Raw genomic sequence first — 14,660 nt, forward strand, 5'->3', positions numbered from 1 at the left:
GTTGCATTTTGGGACATACTTCTCCTATGAGCGTTTTTACCGCCATGATGGATCCTAGAAAATGGGATCCGAAGAAGAAAATTTGTCCAAGTCAGTCTTGAAAGACGACCTGACAGGCCAAAAACCTCAAAATGCTCTAATACGATTTCCCTAGTGTTTGTTTCAAAATTTTCTTGAACCTGCACGCTTTGTGCAGTGTTTCAAATTTTTAAATTTGAGCGCCGCTTTGGAAACTCAACAGCGCGTCAAGATGAGTAAATTGTCATTCAGAGCTCGGCAGCTCGATTCCAACAAGGCTCTTCCAGTGTATCGGGCGGAGGAACTACCCGATTTGACGGAATTCAGCACTATAAACCGTGCTGTGCCTCAAATGCCAACTGGAATGGAGAAAGAAGAGGAAACGGTGAGTAAAAATAAGTTGTCAACTCTTAGTATTATGCTCATTTCTTTAAGAAAATAAGACGTGCGCGTACCATTTAAAATTTCCATGCAGCTATACAATCCGAGCATCAGTTTGGAAATTGACAATGTCTCTAGGCATTATTTTTGCACGATTCCTCAAGTTTACAAGCTTCGTGAAATGTACTTATAGTTTGTTCACGTGATGTGTATGCGTAAACCCGCCATTTTTGAACGTGGCCGAGGGCGCTTACTATGAATGCCATGGAAATGCGGAAGTAGGTAACAAATAGCGCAGTGTTAAAATCTTTACTACTCCAGCGCGCGTTTTTCCGTTAGATCTTGTAGATTTAAACCTTGTTGTTGCGATCGTTGGTTTTAATGAGTTATGAAAATTCATGTGCTGGCCATTTCCTAGCCCAAACTGAATGGTACAGAGGGGTGGGTTGGCAAGCTCCGAGTCAGTTATGTCGTTCTTTGCCGTAGAAATAACAGCTTATTCGAGTGCTGATTGGAATAAATTGTTGCTAAAATTGAAGTAATTTTCCAAGCAATAAATCATGAAAATGCTTGTTGTCATTATATTTTGTGTGTGATTACAAAACATCATTTTTTGTATTACTTGTGGCTGTCAGTAAGATGTATTTTTGCAGATGACATTGTTGATGTTGGTATTTTCTGTTACATGTTATATTTTTCAATTCTTTGTGAACTGTAACTTTGTAAGTTCTATTTGTACCAGTGTTATAAACTACAATGCATATTAGCAGGGTGTCTGTATTGCCAAAAGTGGCCTATGAAATTATTATATGAGCTGTAGAAATACAACCTTATTTAATTCTTCAGCTATGACATACGATCTTAGTGCGTGCCTTAAAGGAGCTATGTCACAGTTTACACATCTTGAAAAGTTTAGCCTAAATTTTTCAAGTTCTTTATTTTTAATCCAATTTAATCTTTTCTATCTTTAACCATCCTTGCTCCTTTGTGGTAATATTATTATCTCTTTGGTGTTTTTCTATTAAGCAAACTACTATTTTAAGATTTCCTTCAATATAAAGGTAATTTTGTATGTGGCCAAAATAACTCAAAAATGCTGTGGCTGGTCACTGAAGTTTTTTCATTGAATGACAAGTTGATTATCACTTTGTTACAGGGCTCAAAGTTTATTTTAGCTTTGGGAGCACTTGTACGACCAGCTGTAAATTTTTACGCGCACTGCCAAAATTTTAGGCGCACAGCTTCAAATGCTTGGAGCACCTACTCCAAAAGAATACTTAACGCTCCAAAAAGAGCGACTCAGGCTTCGTGTTGCAAACTGGGCCTATTCTAGCAGTATTGAACACAACAAAAACAAATAAAAGAATCAGGATATTTCACACAAGAGTTAAGCTTAGATATTAACTTCTGAAGTCGCTTCGTTGAGTATCCTCACTATCCAGTTGCTTGTTGTTTGCCTCACCTTTCAAATTCTGTTCATGAAGATTCCTGATTTTTTCAACATCTGGGTATTCGTGAGAACTAGCACGAACTTTGCACATTTGGCTAGCTTTCAAGCCATAGAATTTGTGGACCAGCCCATTCCAAAAACGCTGGACATTTTTGTATGTCAGACAAGCGAAAACAAAGCTTTCTGTACCTGTTGTTCGCGAAGAACGAGCACACGATTTAATCTCATCCCCAGTTTCCACACTGTCCACTGGGACCGCCTGGCACTATGTCCCCCATTTGGCGACCAAGAAGCATGTGCTTCATTCCTTCATTTGCATGTGTCAGCGGAGTTGTTTACAACACAGAACGTGGGGAAGAAATGAACGTTCGAGTTCGGAGAATCCACTGGGAAATTAGGCTTAAAGACGACGAATAGAACATACACCAATGAAAGGAAAATGGTGCAACTTTATTATCTGGTGCTTGGTTGTGTTATATCTATATGTTTATATTTATATTTATCAATCGGAGTACGTTAGTATGGTCAGGTGAGTAAGCACTAGAGAAGTCGCACTGTACTTTGGCTTTTAAGGCGTGGTGGTACAACCACACATGATTTTTTAGGCGTACAGCCAAAAATCTAGTCACAAATGCGACCAGTTGGTCGTTAACTTTGAGCCCTGTGTCTGGGACAGTCATTGATAAATCTGTTTTTATTCACAGGAACACCATCTCCAGAGAGCCATCTCGGCACAGCAGGTTTATGGGGACACTCAACAACTTGTAATTCCTACTCCAGAAACAGAGGAATTGAAGGAGAAAGTGGTTGACACCCTTTACCATGATCCATTCAAGCAGCCGAAACAGTACATTCATGTTCAAGGTGGGCTTGCTAAGCAATACAGTATATCAAACACAAAAGACTGTGTGTGATCACATGTCCAAACACTGAGAAGAGAGTTGAAAATTTGACGGGTAGCAGATTATGTTTGACAAACTTTGAGGTGTTTGGAAATGTGGGCAAGCACAGTCTTGAGTGTTTGATATACCTTGTCAATTGAAACTAAAACTAAGTAGAAAATGGAGAAATAAATAAAAATCTCTGCTAACTATGATCAGATATCCAAAAACTGTCATGGTCATGATTTCCTTCATACTTGAAGAAGACAGGGATCACATTTAATGTGCATGTGAAGGAAGTTCTTTCTTGGTGTACATTCCCCTTAAATTATGCAAGCAGCTGCCAGTTTTACTGGCTCAAGTTCATTATTCACTGTTATTATTTACTTACTGCCTACTACTACCAATCACTTTAGGAAGGTTATCGGTGGTCGTACACCATATACATTACTACAAAACCTAACTCATATTACACAGTGTCCTCACTATGCCAGAGAAATTTGAAAATGCAGCTTTATTTCTCTGGTTAGACCTACTGTCCATGCTAATCCGTCACAAAAATGGAGCTGGTAGAAAACACTCTTTAAGCTGGAGGAACTTGAAAACTACAGCTTCTCATTTTCTTGTGAACGAAAATGTTTTGAAAATGGAGTTTTTCAAAAATCGATGGCGTTGCAATAGTCTTGTGATTTCCCTGACCATGTTTTCCAAAATGACTGGTGATCGTTGCATTTTTAAATTCCTCCAGCTTAGTGTGAATGGAAAACATTTGATGCATTTTCAGAGTGAAACCTCTGTTTTCAAATTTCTCCAGTGTAGTTTGGATGGGGCCTTAGAATCTGCTGCCCTGAAGAAAGGTTGCTTTATTGACTGATTTGTACTAACAGTAGAAATTTGAAACAGAGTGTCCTAGGAAATATTATGAGGTAATTACTGAATGTTCTTATTTTTAAGCTTTCAACTTCGAGGAGGAATTACCTGAGTATGATATGGACTCAGAAGATGAGGAGTGGCTTAAGGCCTTCAATAAAAAGAAGGTAAGGTTGATTCACCATGTTCATTTGTCTTAGTCAAAGTGTACTGGTTGACTACACATTTCTGTGAGTTTACTTGTGTAATTAACCAACTGGTTGTTGGAAAGACACAGGAAGATCTTGGAAGTCTCAAGCTAACAGTATCAACAGTGCATGAGAAGCTCATAGCAATACATGGTCTGCTGTTAGAAACCGCTACAAACTCACAGCTTTTAGTTTTGGAGAATCCCACCAACCTTTTCCTTTTCTCTTCCAAATGTTTTCCTCTAGAAAATCCGCCAGCCCCTCTACACCTGAACAAATTTTTTAAGTAGGGAAAGATGGAAAAAATGGTTTTCATGTTTTCCGTAGAGATTTATTTCTATGCTAACCCAAGGGGTTGTTTACAAGGAGTGTTTCAACTACAGTTTCATGTTCTCTCAAACTTTCATTAGTATTTCCTTGCAAATCTTTATGGAATTAAAAACAAAAGGAAAGATAGTGATTTCTTGCAGAACAGAATTGTTTCTAAAGAATTGTGGCGAAATGTTTAGCCTAATAACATTGTTGTGTATACTCTGCTGCTTTCCACGCTTTTGTTGTTGGGCAAGTTAGACTAATTTTATTTTTCCTATTAGGAGCTCCTGTCACCATTTAAATTTGAACATTTCCTTGACCAGTTGGAGCGAAATTCTGGAAACCAGGTAATTAAAACAACATTGCCATCCCTTTTAACTTCGTCTGGAAGGAATTGTAGTGCAACATAACAATTTTTTGTGATGTGTAATGTTTTCTATGGTAGTTTGTATGGTATGTTTTCTGTTAGGTTTTAGATGTAGATTCAGTTGTCCTTTTTCAAGATAACATTACTTGTAGAGTTATAACATGTACTTCACTGAAATGTCAGGTGATGAGATTAATTTTTCTTGCCTTTAAAGTTGTTTGTAATATACATAAAAGTAGTTAAAGTGAAATAACAGAAGTTACTAAATCACTGGGATGCAAATATACTTGTAGATTATGCCTTCAGAAAACTTTATGTTTTTAAGTGGATTGTTTCTTTCCTTTTATTAGGCGGTGTCTTTGAATGAAGCAAAGTCATTGTTGAAGGAGGGTGGTGATGTTATCAAGCCTCTGTATGAGTATTGGATGAATAAAAGAAAAAAGTTGGTAAGGAAATGTAAAGCTTACTTACATACCTTTTAGTCACAAAACGAAAATTATCTGATACTGTTTCTAGGAAAGTTACACATATAAGATCACAGGAAACAAAAGCTTTTATTGAAAATGTTGTTTGAGTTCAACACCTTGGGATGTAAAAGTATGAAATGTATACTCAGGTTTGCCTGTTGTTCTACTACAGAAGGATCTGGTGGTGTCACTGACTCCTCAGCTTAAAGGAGAAAAGAGGGATGGCTCGTCTGCGAGTGATCCATACGTGGCATTCAGAAGAAGAACAGAAAAGATGCAAACAAGAAAGGTGAACAGCTTATTCTCAATACTGACCAGTATGATATACTGTTTGATTCAAATGAAATACAACTACTGTACATAGCACAGAACCTTTGTGTCAATCTGTGGCCTAAATTATGGCCTTGTTTTTACAGAATCGTAAGAATGACGAGGCTTCATATGAGAAGATGCTCAAACTTCGAAGAGATTTGAATAGAGCTTGTACAATTCTGGATATGGTGAAGAGAAGAGAGCAGTCCAAAAAGGAGCTCCTTCAGCTTACTGTTGAAGTATTTGAGAAAAGGTATTACCGTCAGTTCAACATCAAAATTCTCAGTACTTTTTTTATACTTTTAATTGTCATCATCCTTATGAGAATTTGAACATTCTAGATATGCTGCTGGAGATTATGCAGGCCAAATACTTCAACAGTGTATGGATATGATCAGATATCAGCCCCCTGCCACCAATCTCACTGCACCCACGTCGGCAGGTTATGGTGACAATGTAACGCCAGGCTCTGCCACAGGAGGTGACAGGGAACACGAGTCGTGGAGACGAGGATTGCAGGTGAAGCTTGTTATGTAGTGATATTTTGTATGTGGTGGATTACGCAGAAATGGTCAGAGTGAGTGTCACCTATAATGAACTTGCTTGGTGCTGTAGGGAAGTGTTCTGTTTACTTTGTGTATTTTTCAAAACTGCAGGTATGTGACTTACGGCTGATACACAGGAGGAGTTTTCCTCCAGGAGCATGCTCCAGGGTCAATTTGCGCAACTAGTACACTCTGGGGAGCATAGTGTGGCACACGAGGAAGCGTTTTCAAGTTTGTTCAATTTTCCTCAGGATCCTGCTCCCAAGTATTTAACCTGCTTGATTTTGTGGAGCATTTTGCAGGATGGAAATTCTGCTCCCGAGAATGAATTACTCCCATGAAAACGTTGGTGCACACGGAGGAGCTTTGCTCCTGGAGTGTGCCCCTGGAGCAAAACCCAGGAGCAAAAAACCCTTTGTGTGTATCAGCCTTTAAATGTTGCTGTGAAAATACATTTTGAAAACACTTTATCTTTGTTTCTTTTATCAGGAAAGGCCACGGATAGGAAAGAATGACTTTGTCAATGAGTTAGGGTAAGTGCCTTGCATCAAATTGTGTTTGGTTTATCTTTACCACATTTGGCAATTTCCAGAACAGAGTTAAGGAACTCTGAAATGCAATAATGCTGCCCATAAGAATTACTTAATTATGCCTAGTGCACTTCTTGGGACATAGCCTGCCTACTAAGTTCCTCCATCCATCTCTGTCTAGGCCTTTCTCTCTAGATGACTCTAGGTCAGCTCTAATCTCTTGATGTCTGCTTCCAGTTCCTTGTGTCCCTCTTCCTTTTACCTCAGGGGTTCCAGGGCAGGGCTTGCCTAACAAAGAGTGTAACCTACCCATCTTGCTTATAGGAATTTAAAATGTTTGTTTTGTTTTTCATTAGAATCAAAAGACCTAAACTGAGTCACCCCGCTAAGGTTGCTCATGTTCAGCCACCTGGAGATCAGATGCTGTTCAGTGACGATGAGGAACTCATTCGCGTATCGCCTCCTCCAGTAAGTAAACTGAGAATTTTGTAAATGTTAGTGAAAAAAGCGAGGAATTATTTATACAGAGAGTGGCTACACAAGTAGGACATTTTTGAACAGTAATCCCACCTCACTGAATTACATGTACATGTACTACTGTCATTTAACAGTAAATTAATTTGGAACTTTACCATTTACAGGTGGATATTCCTTCAGAACCCGAAGATGACGATGAAGACCCAGATGGCAGATTTGCATTTAAAAGAAAGCTTGGTGTCAAATACATGCCGGTTAGTTGATTACAATTAAGAAGAACCTATTAATAAGAAGCTTTTCTTATAGATATAATTAGATTAATAGTCTTTAGTTTCCTAATTATACCGTTTTTCTAGTCAAGGGTACAAAACAAATTTCTTTGTTCTCCACAGCCTCGATTCGATATGCCTCAGCCACTCGCATGGGTAGATCCATCAGAAGGTGGGTTGGGTGACAAGAGATTTCGTTTCAGCTGTACATCGATATCGTCGCCGCAGAGAGTGATTGGCTTTGCAAGAAGGAGAGTAGGACGAGGGGGAAGGTAAGCAAAACAAAACGATGTGCTTCTTTCTTTGTGACTATGCGGATTTGCTAGAATTTACTCACATGTGTAGTGTGTAAAGTGTATAATTGGAGCCAGTTGCCACTTTTATTTATGCAATCTCTTCTTTTTGACAGAATATATATGGATCGGGCCTACAGTGCTTTATCAGAAGACTTGGATGAGTTAGATATGCGTCTAAACTCATCATCATCTTCGCTCTTGTTACCCAATGGCTTGTTTCCGTACGACCACCTTACAGGGTGGAAAAAACCCTCACTGTAAGTCTTGAGTGAACTGTAATGAATGCAATTTGTTCTTTCTGTTACTATGAAGACAAAATTCAATGGGGGCCACAGGTCAAGGGGAAAAATTTTCAAGGTCAAGAAAAAGACGGAGAATTTTATTTTGAGTCAGAGAAAATTGACATACTTTTTAAGAAAATTCGGGGTCACTGTGATCTCAACGATATTTTTCCGTAATGAAGAAGGAAAATTGGGCGAAACTTATCAGTCTTATTGAATGAGTGGAAAGGATAGCCTTAAGGTTATTTATCCCTAAGTGACTGTCAAGAGTGATCAACTTCTACCTTCTCCATACAATGCCTATAAATTTTAAAGGAGCTCAGTCACGGTTTGCGCATATTGAAAAGTTTAGCCTCAATTTTTCAAATTCGTCGTTTGTAATCCGTGTTAATCTTCTCCATCCTTAGCCATCCTTGTTCCTTTATGGTTTATCATTATGTCTTTGGTGTTTTTCTACCTTATTAAACTGTTATTTCTAGGTTTCCTACCATTTAAAGGTAATTTTGTATGTGGCCAAAATAACTCAAAATACCGTGACTGAGCCCCTTTAAAGAGAAAGGTGATAGGAGTAACGAAAATCATCTATCGGAAGATGTCTTGATTCACCGTGAAATCTGAAATACCGTTGACTAAGATGAAAGGAAACGTATTTTAGTCGCTAGGCAGTATAAATAAACATGTGGTGCATACTTCTTGTCTAACTCCAGCCTGTTTAATTTGTTTTCTCCTTAGGCCGCATTTTAGACCTAAATCGCCTCCCACGCAAGTGTCATTCGCCTCGTATTCATCTCCAGTGTCGACAGAAGCGCCCTCTGCCAGTAAACAGAACGGAGAACCCAGACCTCGACTACATAGGAGCTTTTCCACACAACCAAGATCAAAATTCTCACTCAACCCCACTCCGACTAATGGAGTGGTTGGGCCGAATTTCACTCATAACAACATGAGCCGTAGCTCGCTAACTAATGGACCTTTATCGAATCAAGGTGGTTATACCACGGGCACTCTTCTTAGTAAAAACACCGCCTACTCCACAGCGCCCATGAAGGCGGTTTATGCATTGAACTTTCCAGTCAATTCGAACATTTCAGGGCACGCGTTGTCCAATAGTTTGGTGCGAGGTAGTGCACCGTTCTCACCCACGGCCCTTAACTCATCGCCATCTGCAAGTGCGACGTTGAGGGCAAGCGCTGCTGAAAGCGCTGGCGCGGAACAAATGTAAGTGCAATCACAGGCTTTCTGTCCTATTAGCTCATAGCTTATAGCAAAGGTTTCATAAAGGGCTGGGCACCAGGCAAATTGACCGGCTGTGAGGTCAATTGTACCCACCTAGAGGAACGTTTTTCTCATTAAGAAGTTCAGGTCAAAAGAATTTTACTCGTTAACGAAGCCCCCGGCTTATAGGCTGGCTGGTTTTTGGCAATTTTCCACTGAATGGAGGTTTTGACTGCAGAATTGTGCAGGCATGTGCTCTACCGAGAACGTCGAGAAACCCAGTGTGTGTTCAGGGCCGTTGGAACAAGGGACCAAAAGACAGTTTTTCCGCTATACTATTCAAACGTCAAAGCAGCTTGTGCACTTTACTTGAGTATCGGCTGGCCCGATTCGAGCGAAGCGATTACTCCAGTTGCTGGGATGCGTAAGAGAATAACCAGAGATATGAAAATAGCTTTTATTTTAAGCAGATATACTTCGAAAGGATATAAATGCTAGTTTATGCATATCTTCGTCCGATCCTTTCCTTTTTCCGTTTTACGTTGTTAACCCGGGGAGGGGGGGGGGGGGGGGGATTTTAGTTTCAAATTTGACGATTCTTTAACCACTACAAATGAGTGATGTCCATTTTCTTTTTTTTTTTTGTATTTTTTATTTCCAGGGAAATAGACGTCAATAGAGTAGATGGCCTCCTAAGCACATTAGATGGATTAGGGACCTCAATCAGCAGTTTACCAAACGCAACGTGATAATAAATGCCATTCAAAGAGAATTTAATCTGCCAAGAGACAGTGTTCCGTACAAACAGGATGGTCTCTTCTCTAGTACAGTTGTAAAGCGCTCGAAATAGCGAACGAAACTAATGTTCATGGGAATGGGGATTCATACAGCGGAGTTGCAAGAGGACATAGCGAGATACAGTAGAGGAATAAACGTTTACATCACCCCAATGGATTTCAAGGCACCCAAGGCTGACATCGTCTTCTTTATCATTAATCAATGCAGACGTTACTTTAGGAATATTTTACTTACTCGTCAGTTAACAAATCAACTCGTTATAAACCCTGCCAAAGTTAATACTGTTCGTTCTCTGTGACTGCAGCCATGGTTCAGTTTATATTTACCCTATATTTACATGTTTGGTTACATAACCTTTTCGCTCTTTGAATTGGTAGCTGTTTTGCATGACTTTTTTTTCCGCTATATCATAGTTTTTGTTTCGAACAGGAAACTGCCACTTCTGACAACAAAAGCTGCTAGAATCACTCGGGCGCGTTTGGGCTTCGAGGTCAATTTCAAGTTTTTCCAAACTCGCTAGAGCGTTTACAATAGATATCGTTTTGAATTGTAAGGCGCGTTTCTGTTGCTGAAACTTTCTTTTGAAGAGGTACCGTATAGAAATGAGCGTAGGTTTTTTTTTGTATTTTGGTTAAATCATGTATATTTGCGTTTTTTTCCGAACGCTTTTCGTACAGGTTATATATCATGGAGTTGTTTTGCTGTTTGCTTTTGGACGTGCAGACCGCATTTAGTTTTAATTAACAAGGCTGTAGTTAGAGAGGGCGTACAGTCACTCTAAAATGTTAAAAACAAACAAAAAAAAAACTACAAAACTCAAAACGTCCATAGATTCAAGGTCATGGAAGAGTCAGGAAACGCCGAACGGTCTCGTTCGCTCGGGAAGCGCCGAATCTTTATGCTCGGGTGCTCGAGATTCTTCAGCTCTTCGTGACGGTTCCCCGACCTTGTGGAGTAAATATAACGGCGGTAAACTACGAGACAAAGTGGGTGATCACTATGTGTTAATATCTACGGAACCGATCAGTGTACAAAGTAAATAAAGCCCGATCGACGTTCCTGTATTTTTTAAGACATTATTTATTACAAATTATAGGAAGATTATTCGCGCATCATGGCACGACTTGACTCAGTGTGTTGAGCATGATGCGGTAATTCTCAGGTGCAGCGTTGTTCAGCTGTTTAGCGTGTAATTAAATCCAGGCAGCGCCCTTTGCCCCGGGCACTCAGTGCAGGGACAGAGTTTTATTTGAATTGTTCTCCTTAGTTGAAACAAAGTCCTATATTTTATAAAGCAATCCGCGATCTCGAACAAATACACTCTTTGTATAAGTGTCTCTTTCGTATTTCCTTCTAACGTATTTGTGTACAATAAATCGCTGACTACAAAAAATAACTCTGGCTATTTAATTCTTTTATAGTGAGATAACGACGCCAGCTAGCATCACCGCTAGAACAAGAGCTTATACAAACATTGAATAGCGCAAGATGGACATGTTTTGAATCTTCTCGTGGTTCTCACTAAGGACTCTTGAATTTTACGATCAAGAGCCAATTCAGTCCATTTCATCGTTCCGAAGAAAATTCAAATCTTAAGCGGGTTCTCGTAAGTTATTCCTTACAGCAGCTGGTTTGCGCATCTTGAAAAGTTTAGCATAGTTTTTCTAGTTGGTCGTTTGCAGTCCGTGTCAATTTCCCCATCCTTAAACAATCCTTGTTCCTTTATGGTTTATTATTGTCTCTGGTGTTTTTTTTTATCGACGTAAACTGTTATTTTCAGGGTTCTTCAATTAAAAGGTAATTTTGTACGTGGCCAAAATAACTCAAAATGCCGTGACATGACGTAGCCCCTTCAATGTTTGGATCTATAAAATTGCTACTGTGTTATATTATGCTAGTTGCATGTTTCCCCGCGCTTTCCGCGAGTCACGTGATTGGTCAATTTTATCTTCACCGGGCAGATGTGTTGGACCTCTTTTTAGTTCGTCGCAGAATCCTCCCTGACATAAATTAAGGAGTGCGTGACAGGTCAAAAGAATGTCCAGGTAGGATGCCCGACCACAACAGGTTGAGTCATGACTAACAGAAATCATTATTAGAATTTCGTTGTTGCGTCACATGACTGCTCAATCTTGTTACAATGAATCACCCCACGAGAAGCAAGCTTGACCGGTCTAAAGGTCTGCTTGAATCACAGGACGGCTGGATTATCTTGGACTCTTGGTTAATTTGATTCATGTCTGTACTTGGTCTCATCAATGCATATACAATTTGAGTTCATAGTTTACGGTCTTGCTTCATTCCCCTGTACGTGACGAGATCGCCGTCTTTTTACTTGACTGTGTGCTGTACAGATCTGACAAAACGGCCCCTGCAAAGAAGAAATAAATAACTGCTCAGATCCGTGTCCTCTCCTTTCCCACACGGCTTCTCCATTTCGTCTTAGCCGTCTACAGCCGGGTAGTTTCCCAGGCCCTTACTTAGGCCGTCACGTAGCGTCCCTCGTTGCGTGAGAACCTAACAAGGGCTGCGCGCGAGGCTGATAGAGCGCGGCGCCGGTGTGTTCAAAGGCTGAGCAGTAATGTTCCTGAAAATCAGGAGCTTCACTTTCCTAAGAAGGTACACTTTTAAGTGAATACATAAAAATAAAACAAAATGTGGCCGCGTAGCTAGCGTTCCCGCATTTTGGGGCGTACCTCTAATTCGTGCGGGAAAGCTAAATGTGATAATGATCTCATGACTCACCACATCACGCGCTGGCAGGCAGTCTTCGTGATAAACATGTTTACAGAAGAACACGACAACATGCGACGCCCGTCTTGTATCTACCCAAAAACAAAAAGATCATTTTAAAAAGCGATAAACAGCAAACCAGAAATGTGGATTGGTACCGCTACCTTAAATGTATAATGCAGTTTCGCAAGGAAGGAACACTCGGGTAAGGGGAAGTGACGGAAACTCTACACTTCTCCTTCAAGCCAGTTAAAACTCTGGGAATTCATTCTCAGATGATTTTACATTCAAAATCTAATTCTTAAACATGAATATGTGTCGTGAGTATACATCTTCACACTGCGCAAGTACTACAGAGGCTGGCTCTTCAGAACTCCAGTTTCTGCAACATTAAGCCGCTGGATGAGGAGATTCTGGCAGATTCTTAGTTGCCCGACGCAAGTCACCGGCTACTTCATGTCACAAAGTTTATTCATACGAAGTTTCTTTTCACCAACGCAATCGTGATATGATCTTTCTGAGGAAATAACTGAACCGGTGAAAAACTAAGCAGTGAGCCTATTATGTACCTTTATAACTTTGAAGGAAGAGCAATTTTTGGCAGGCGTTGCGTACATGTATCAGATTTCAGGGTAAAAGAGGCACTTTGATTGTTGAGCCTGAGAACGAAACACCAGGACCCTGGCTAGCTATAATCTAGCTTGTTTAGTAGGCGTAGGGACGGAGGGAAAACGAGTAATTTTTGCGCTTGAGAAGAGAGAACACGCGCCGCTTCCCTCCCATTGTTGTGCCAACCAGGCCGGCAGGATAGCTTGAATGTGGATCTCTAAATCGGGAGTCCAATATCACTACAAGCGTAGACACGAGCATATCACTAAAAGCCACGTGTCAGCGGTATCAAAGACCACGCGCGTGGAAAATAGAAGAGAGGAAAACAGTCGCTTCTTTGTACCAACCTTCGGCAATGACGGTTCCCTGGCACACGGGACACTTAGTTTCATCTACAATTAAAAAAATACCAATTAATCAGTTATGGCATAAAAGGCTGCGATGGACACTTCATCCAAAAACGTTGATTAACAAAAAACGCGATCATACCGTCAACAGACACTCCCTTCTGCTGTACTTTGCTCAGCCGTTGAAGCAACGACACACTATAGGAAAAAAAAACCGATCAGTTGTAATTAATCAATTGGCTAAGTTAAAAACGGTAACAAGATTATAAGCTGTTACTGAATGCATTACGAGTACTAGCATAAAACTACTTTTTACTTTCATCATACTGAAAATGTTTTTTTTTTCTGTGTCTGAGACCACTTTTGATCAGGGAACTACTGATTTCTATAGAAATTGTTCGCAACTGCCGTTTGCGCTTAGTCGAAAAGGGGAGAGCGGCTATTTTACCATATCACGTATGTTTTTTTTTTCTCACCTGTCTTTAACAAGAATCTTTTTACAGCCTTCACGAAGGGAAATCTGAAGACGAAAAATATTTTGCTCAGATATTTTCTATTGCGCCAACAATCCAACCAATACAACAGCACTGAAGAGGTAAGAGGTAAGATAAGGAGTGTTTAGACAAGTAACCTGTAAATTGAAATCTTGAAGGATCTTCACTAGCGAATCCCTTAGACCAGGAATCTTCATTCCTTCAGGTATCCTCTGTGAAAAGAAGGTAAAGGTAAGTGCCAAGTGGTCCATCAGGCCGGAGCTTATCCCGGCTTCTGTAGCATGAAGCGACTAGGAATATTTCTGCTCCATCACTGGATGAGATGCTAGTCCATCGAAGGGTTACTTTCAACATAAAATTCACCAGTAACCATTAATACACCTGGGTGCAGAGAGGCATTTTGAGAGTACAGTGTCGTGCCAAGGAACACAACACAATGTCCCCGGCAAGGGCTCTAACCCGGACCGCTCGATCCGGAGTTGAGCGCACTAACCATGAGGCCACCGTAAACGACATCAACACGGGCTGGTTTTCAAAAAATTTAAAACTGGAGAGACTCGCGTAACAACTTTGCATTACTAAAATCCTTTACGAATTATCATCAACATTATCAAACAACGAACAACCACCACCAACGTCACCGTCACAACAATAACAACAGCAACAACAGCAACAACAGCAGCAGCAGCAACAGCAACAACACCAACCATTTATTACTAACAATGGAAATTGAACCACAGAAATACCGTACCTGAATGAGTTTGATAGGATCAACATGGGTTCCGATATTCTGCAAAAGACCTGTGATAAATTCTAAAGG

General features: G+C 40.2%; 2 protein-coding genes across 3 annotated transcripts in view; one reads left to right on the forward strand and one right to left on the reverse strand.

Annotated features, from left to right (window-relative positions):
- LOC110054285 (enhancer of polycomb homolog 1-like) lies at nt 1–11,053 on the forward strand. Its single transcript, XM_020760662.2, has 15 exons — nt 1–403; nt 2,554–2,713; nt 3,685–3,767; nt 4,382–4,447; nt 4,818–4,913; nt 5,107–5,223; nt 5,351–5,499; nt 5,588–5,765; nt 6,281–6,324; nt 6,678–6,789; nt 6,963–7,052; nt 7,191–7,339; nt 7,477–7,620; nt 8,377–8,862; nt 9,521–11,053. The coding sequence occupies exons 1-15, from the start codon at nt 251–253 to the stop codon at nt 9,606–9,608; spliced, it is 2,115 nt and encodes a 704-aa protein (XP_020616321.2). The 5' UTR covers nt 1–250; the 3' UTR covers nt 9,609–11,053.
- Nucleotides 10,851–14,660, reverse strand: part of LOC110054390 (vacuolar protein sorting-associated protein 41 homolog) — a 20,410-nt gene continuing 16,600 nt past the window's right edge. For both annotated transcript variants that reach the window (XM_089285440.1, XM_089285439.1), the window contains 7 exons: nt 14,592–14,653; nt 13,978–14,052; nt 13,823–13,866; nt 13,489–13,544; nt 13,347–13,391; nt 12,403–12,482; nt 10,851–12,028 (listed from right to left, as the gene is read on the reverse strand). In XM_089285440.1, coding sequence (XP_089141566.1) covers nt 11,942–12,028; nt 12,403–12,482; nt 13,347–13,391; nt 13,489–13,544; nt 13,823–13,866; nt 13,978–14,052; nt 14,592–14,653 — 449 coding nt within the window. In that variant the 3' untranslated portion in view covers nt 10,851–11,941. The remainder of the gene's footprint in view (nt 12,029–12,402; nt 12,483–13,346; nt 13,392–13,488; nt 13,545–13,822; nt 13,867–13,977; nt 14,053–14,591; nt 14,654–14,660) is intronic.

This window comes from Orbicella faveolata, unplaced genomic scaffold (assembly GCF_042242905.1).
Source record: "Orbicella faveolata isolate gen_17 unplaced genomic scaffold, um_ofav_v1 contig_13, whole genome shotgun sequence".
In the NCBI taxonomy this organism is placed as follows: Eukaryota; Metazoa; Cnidaria; class Anthozoa; order Scleractinia; family Merulinidae; genus Orbicella; species Orbicella faveolata.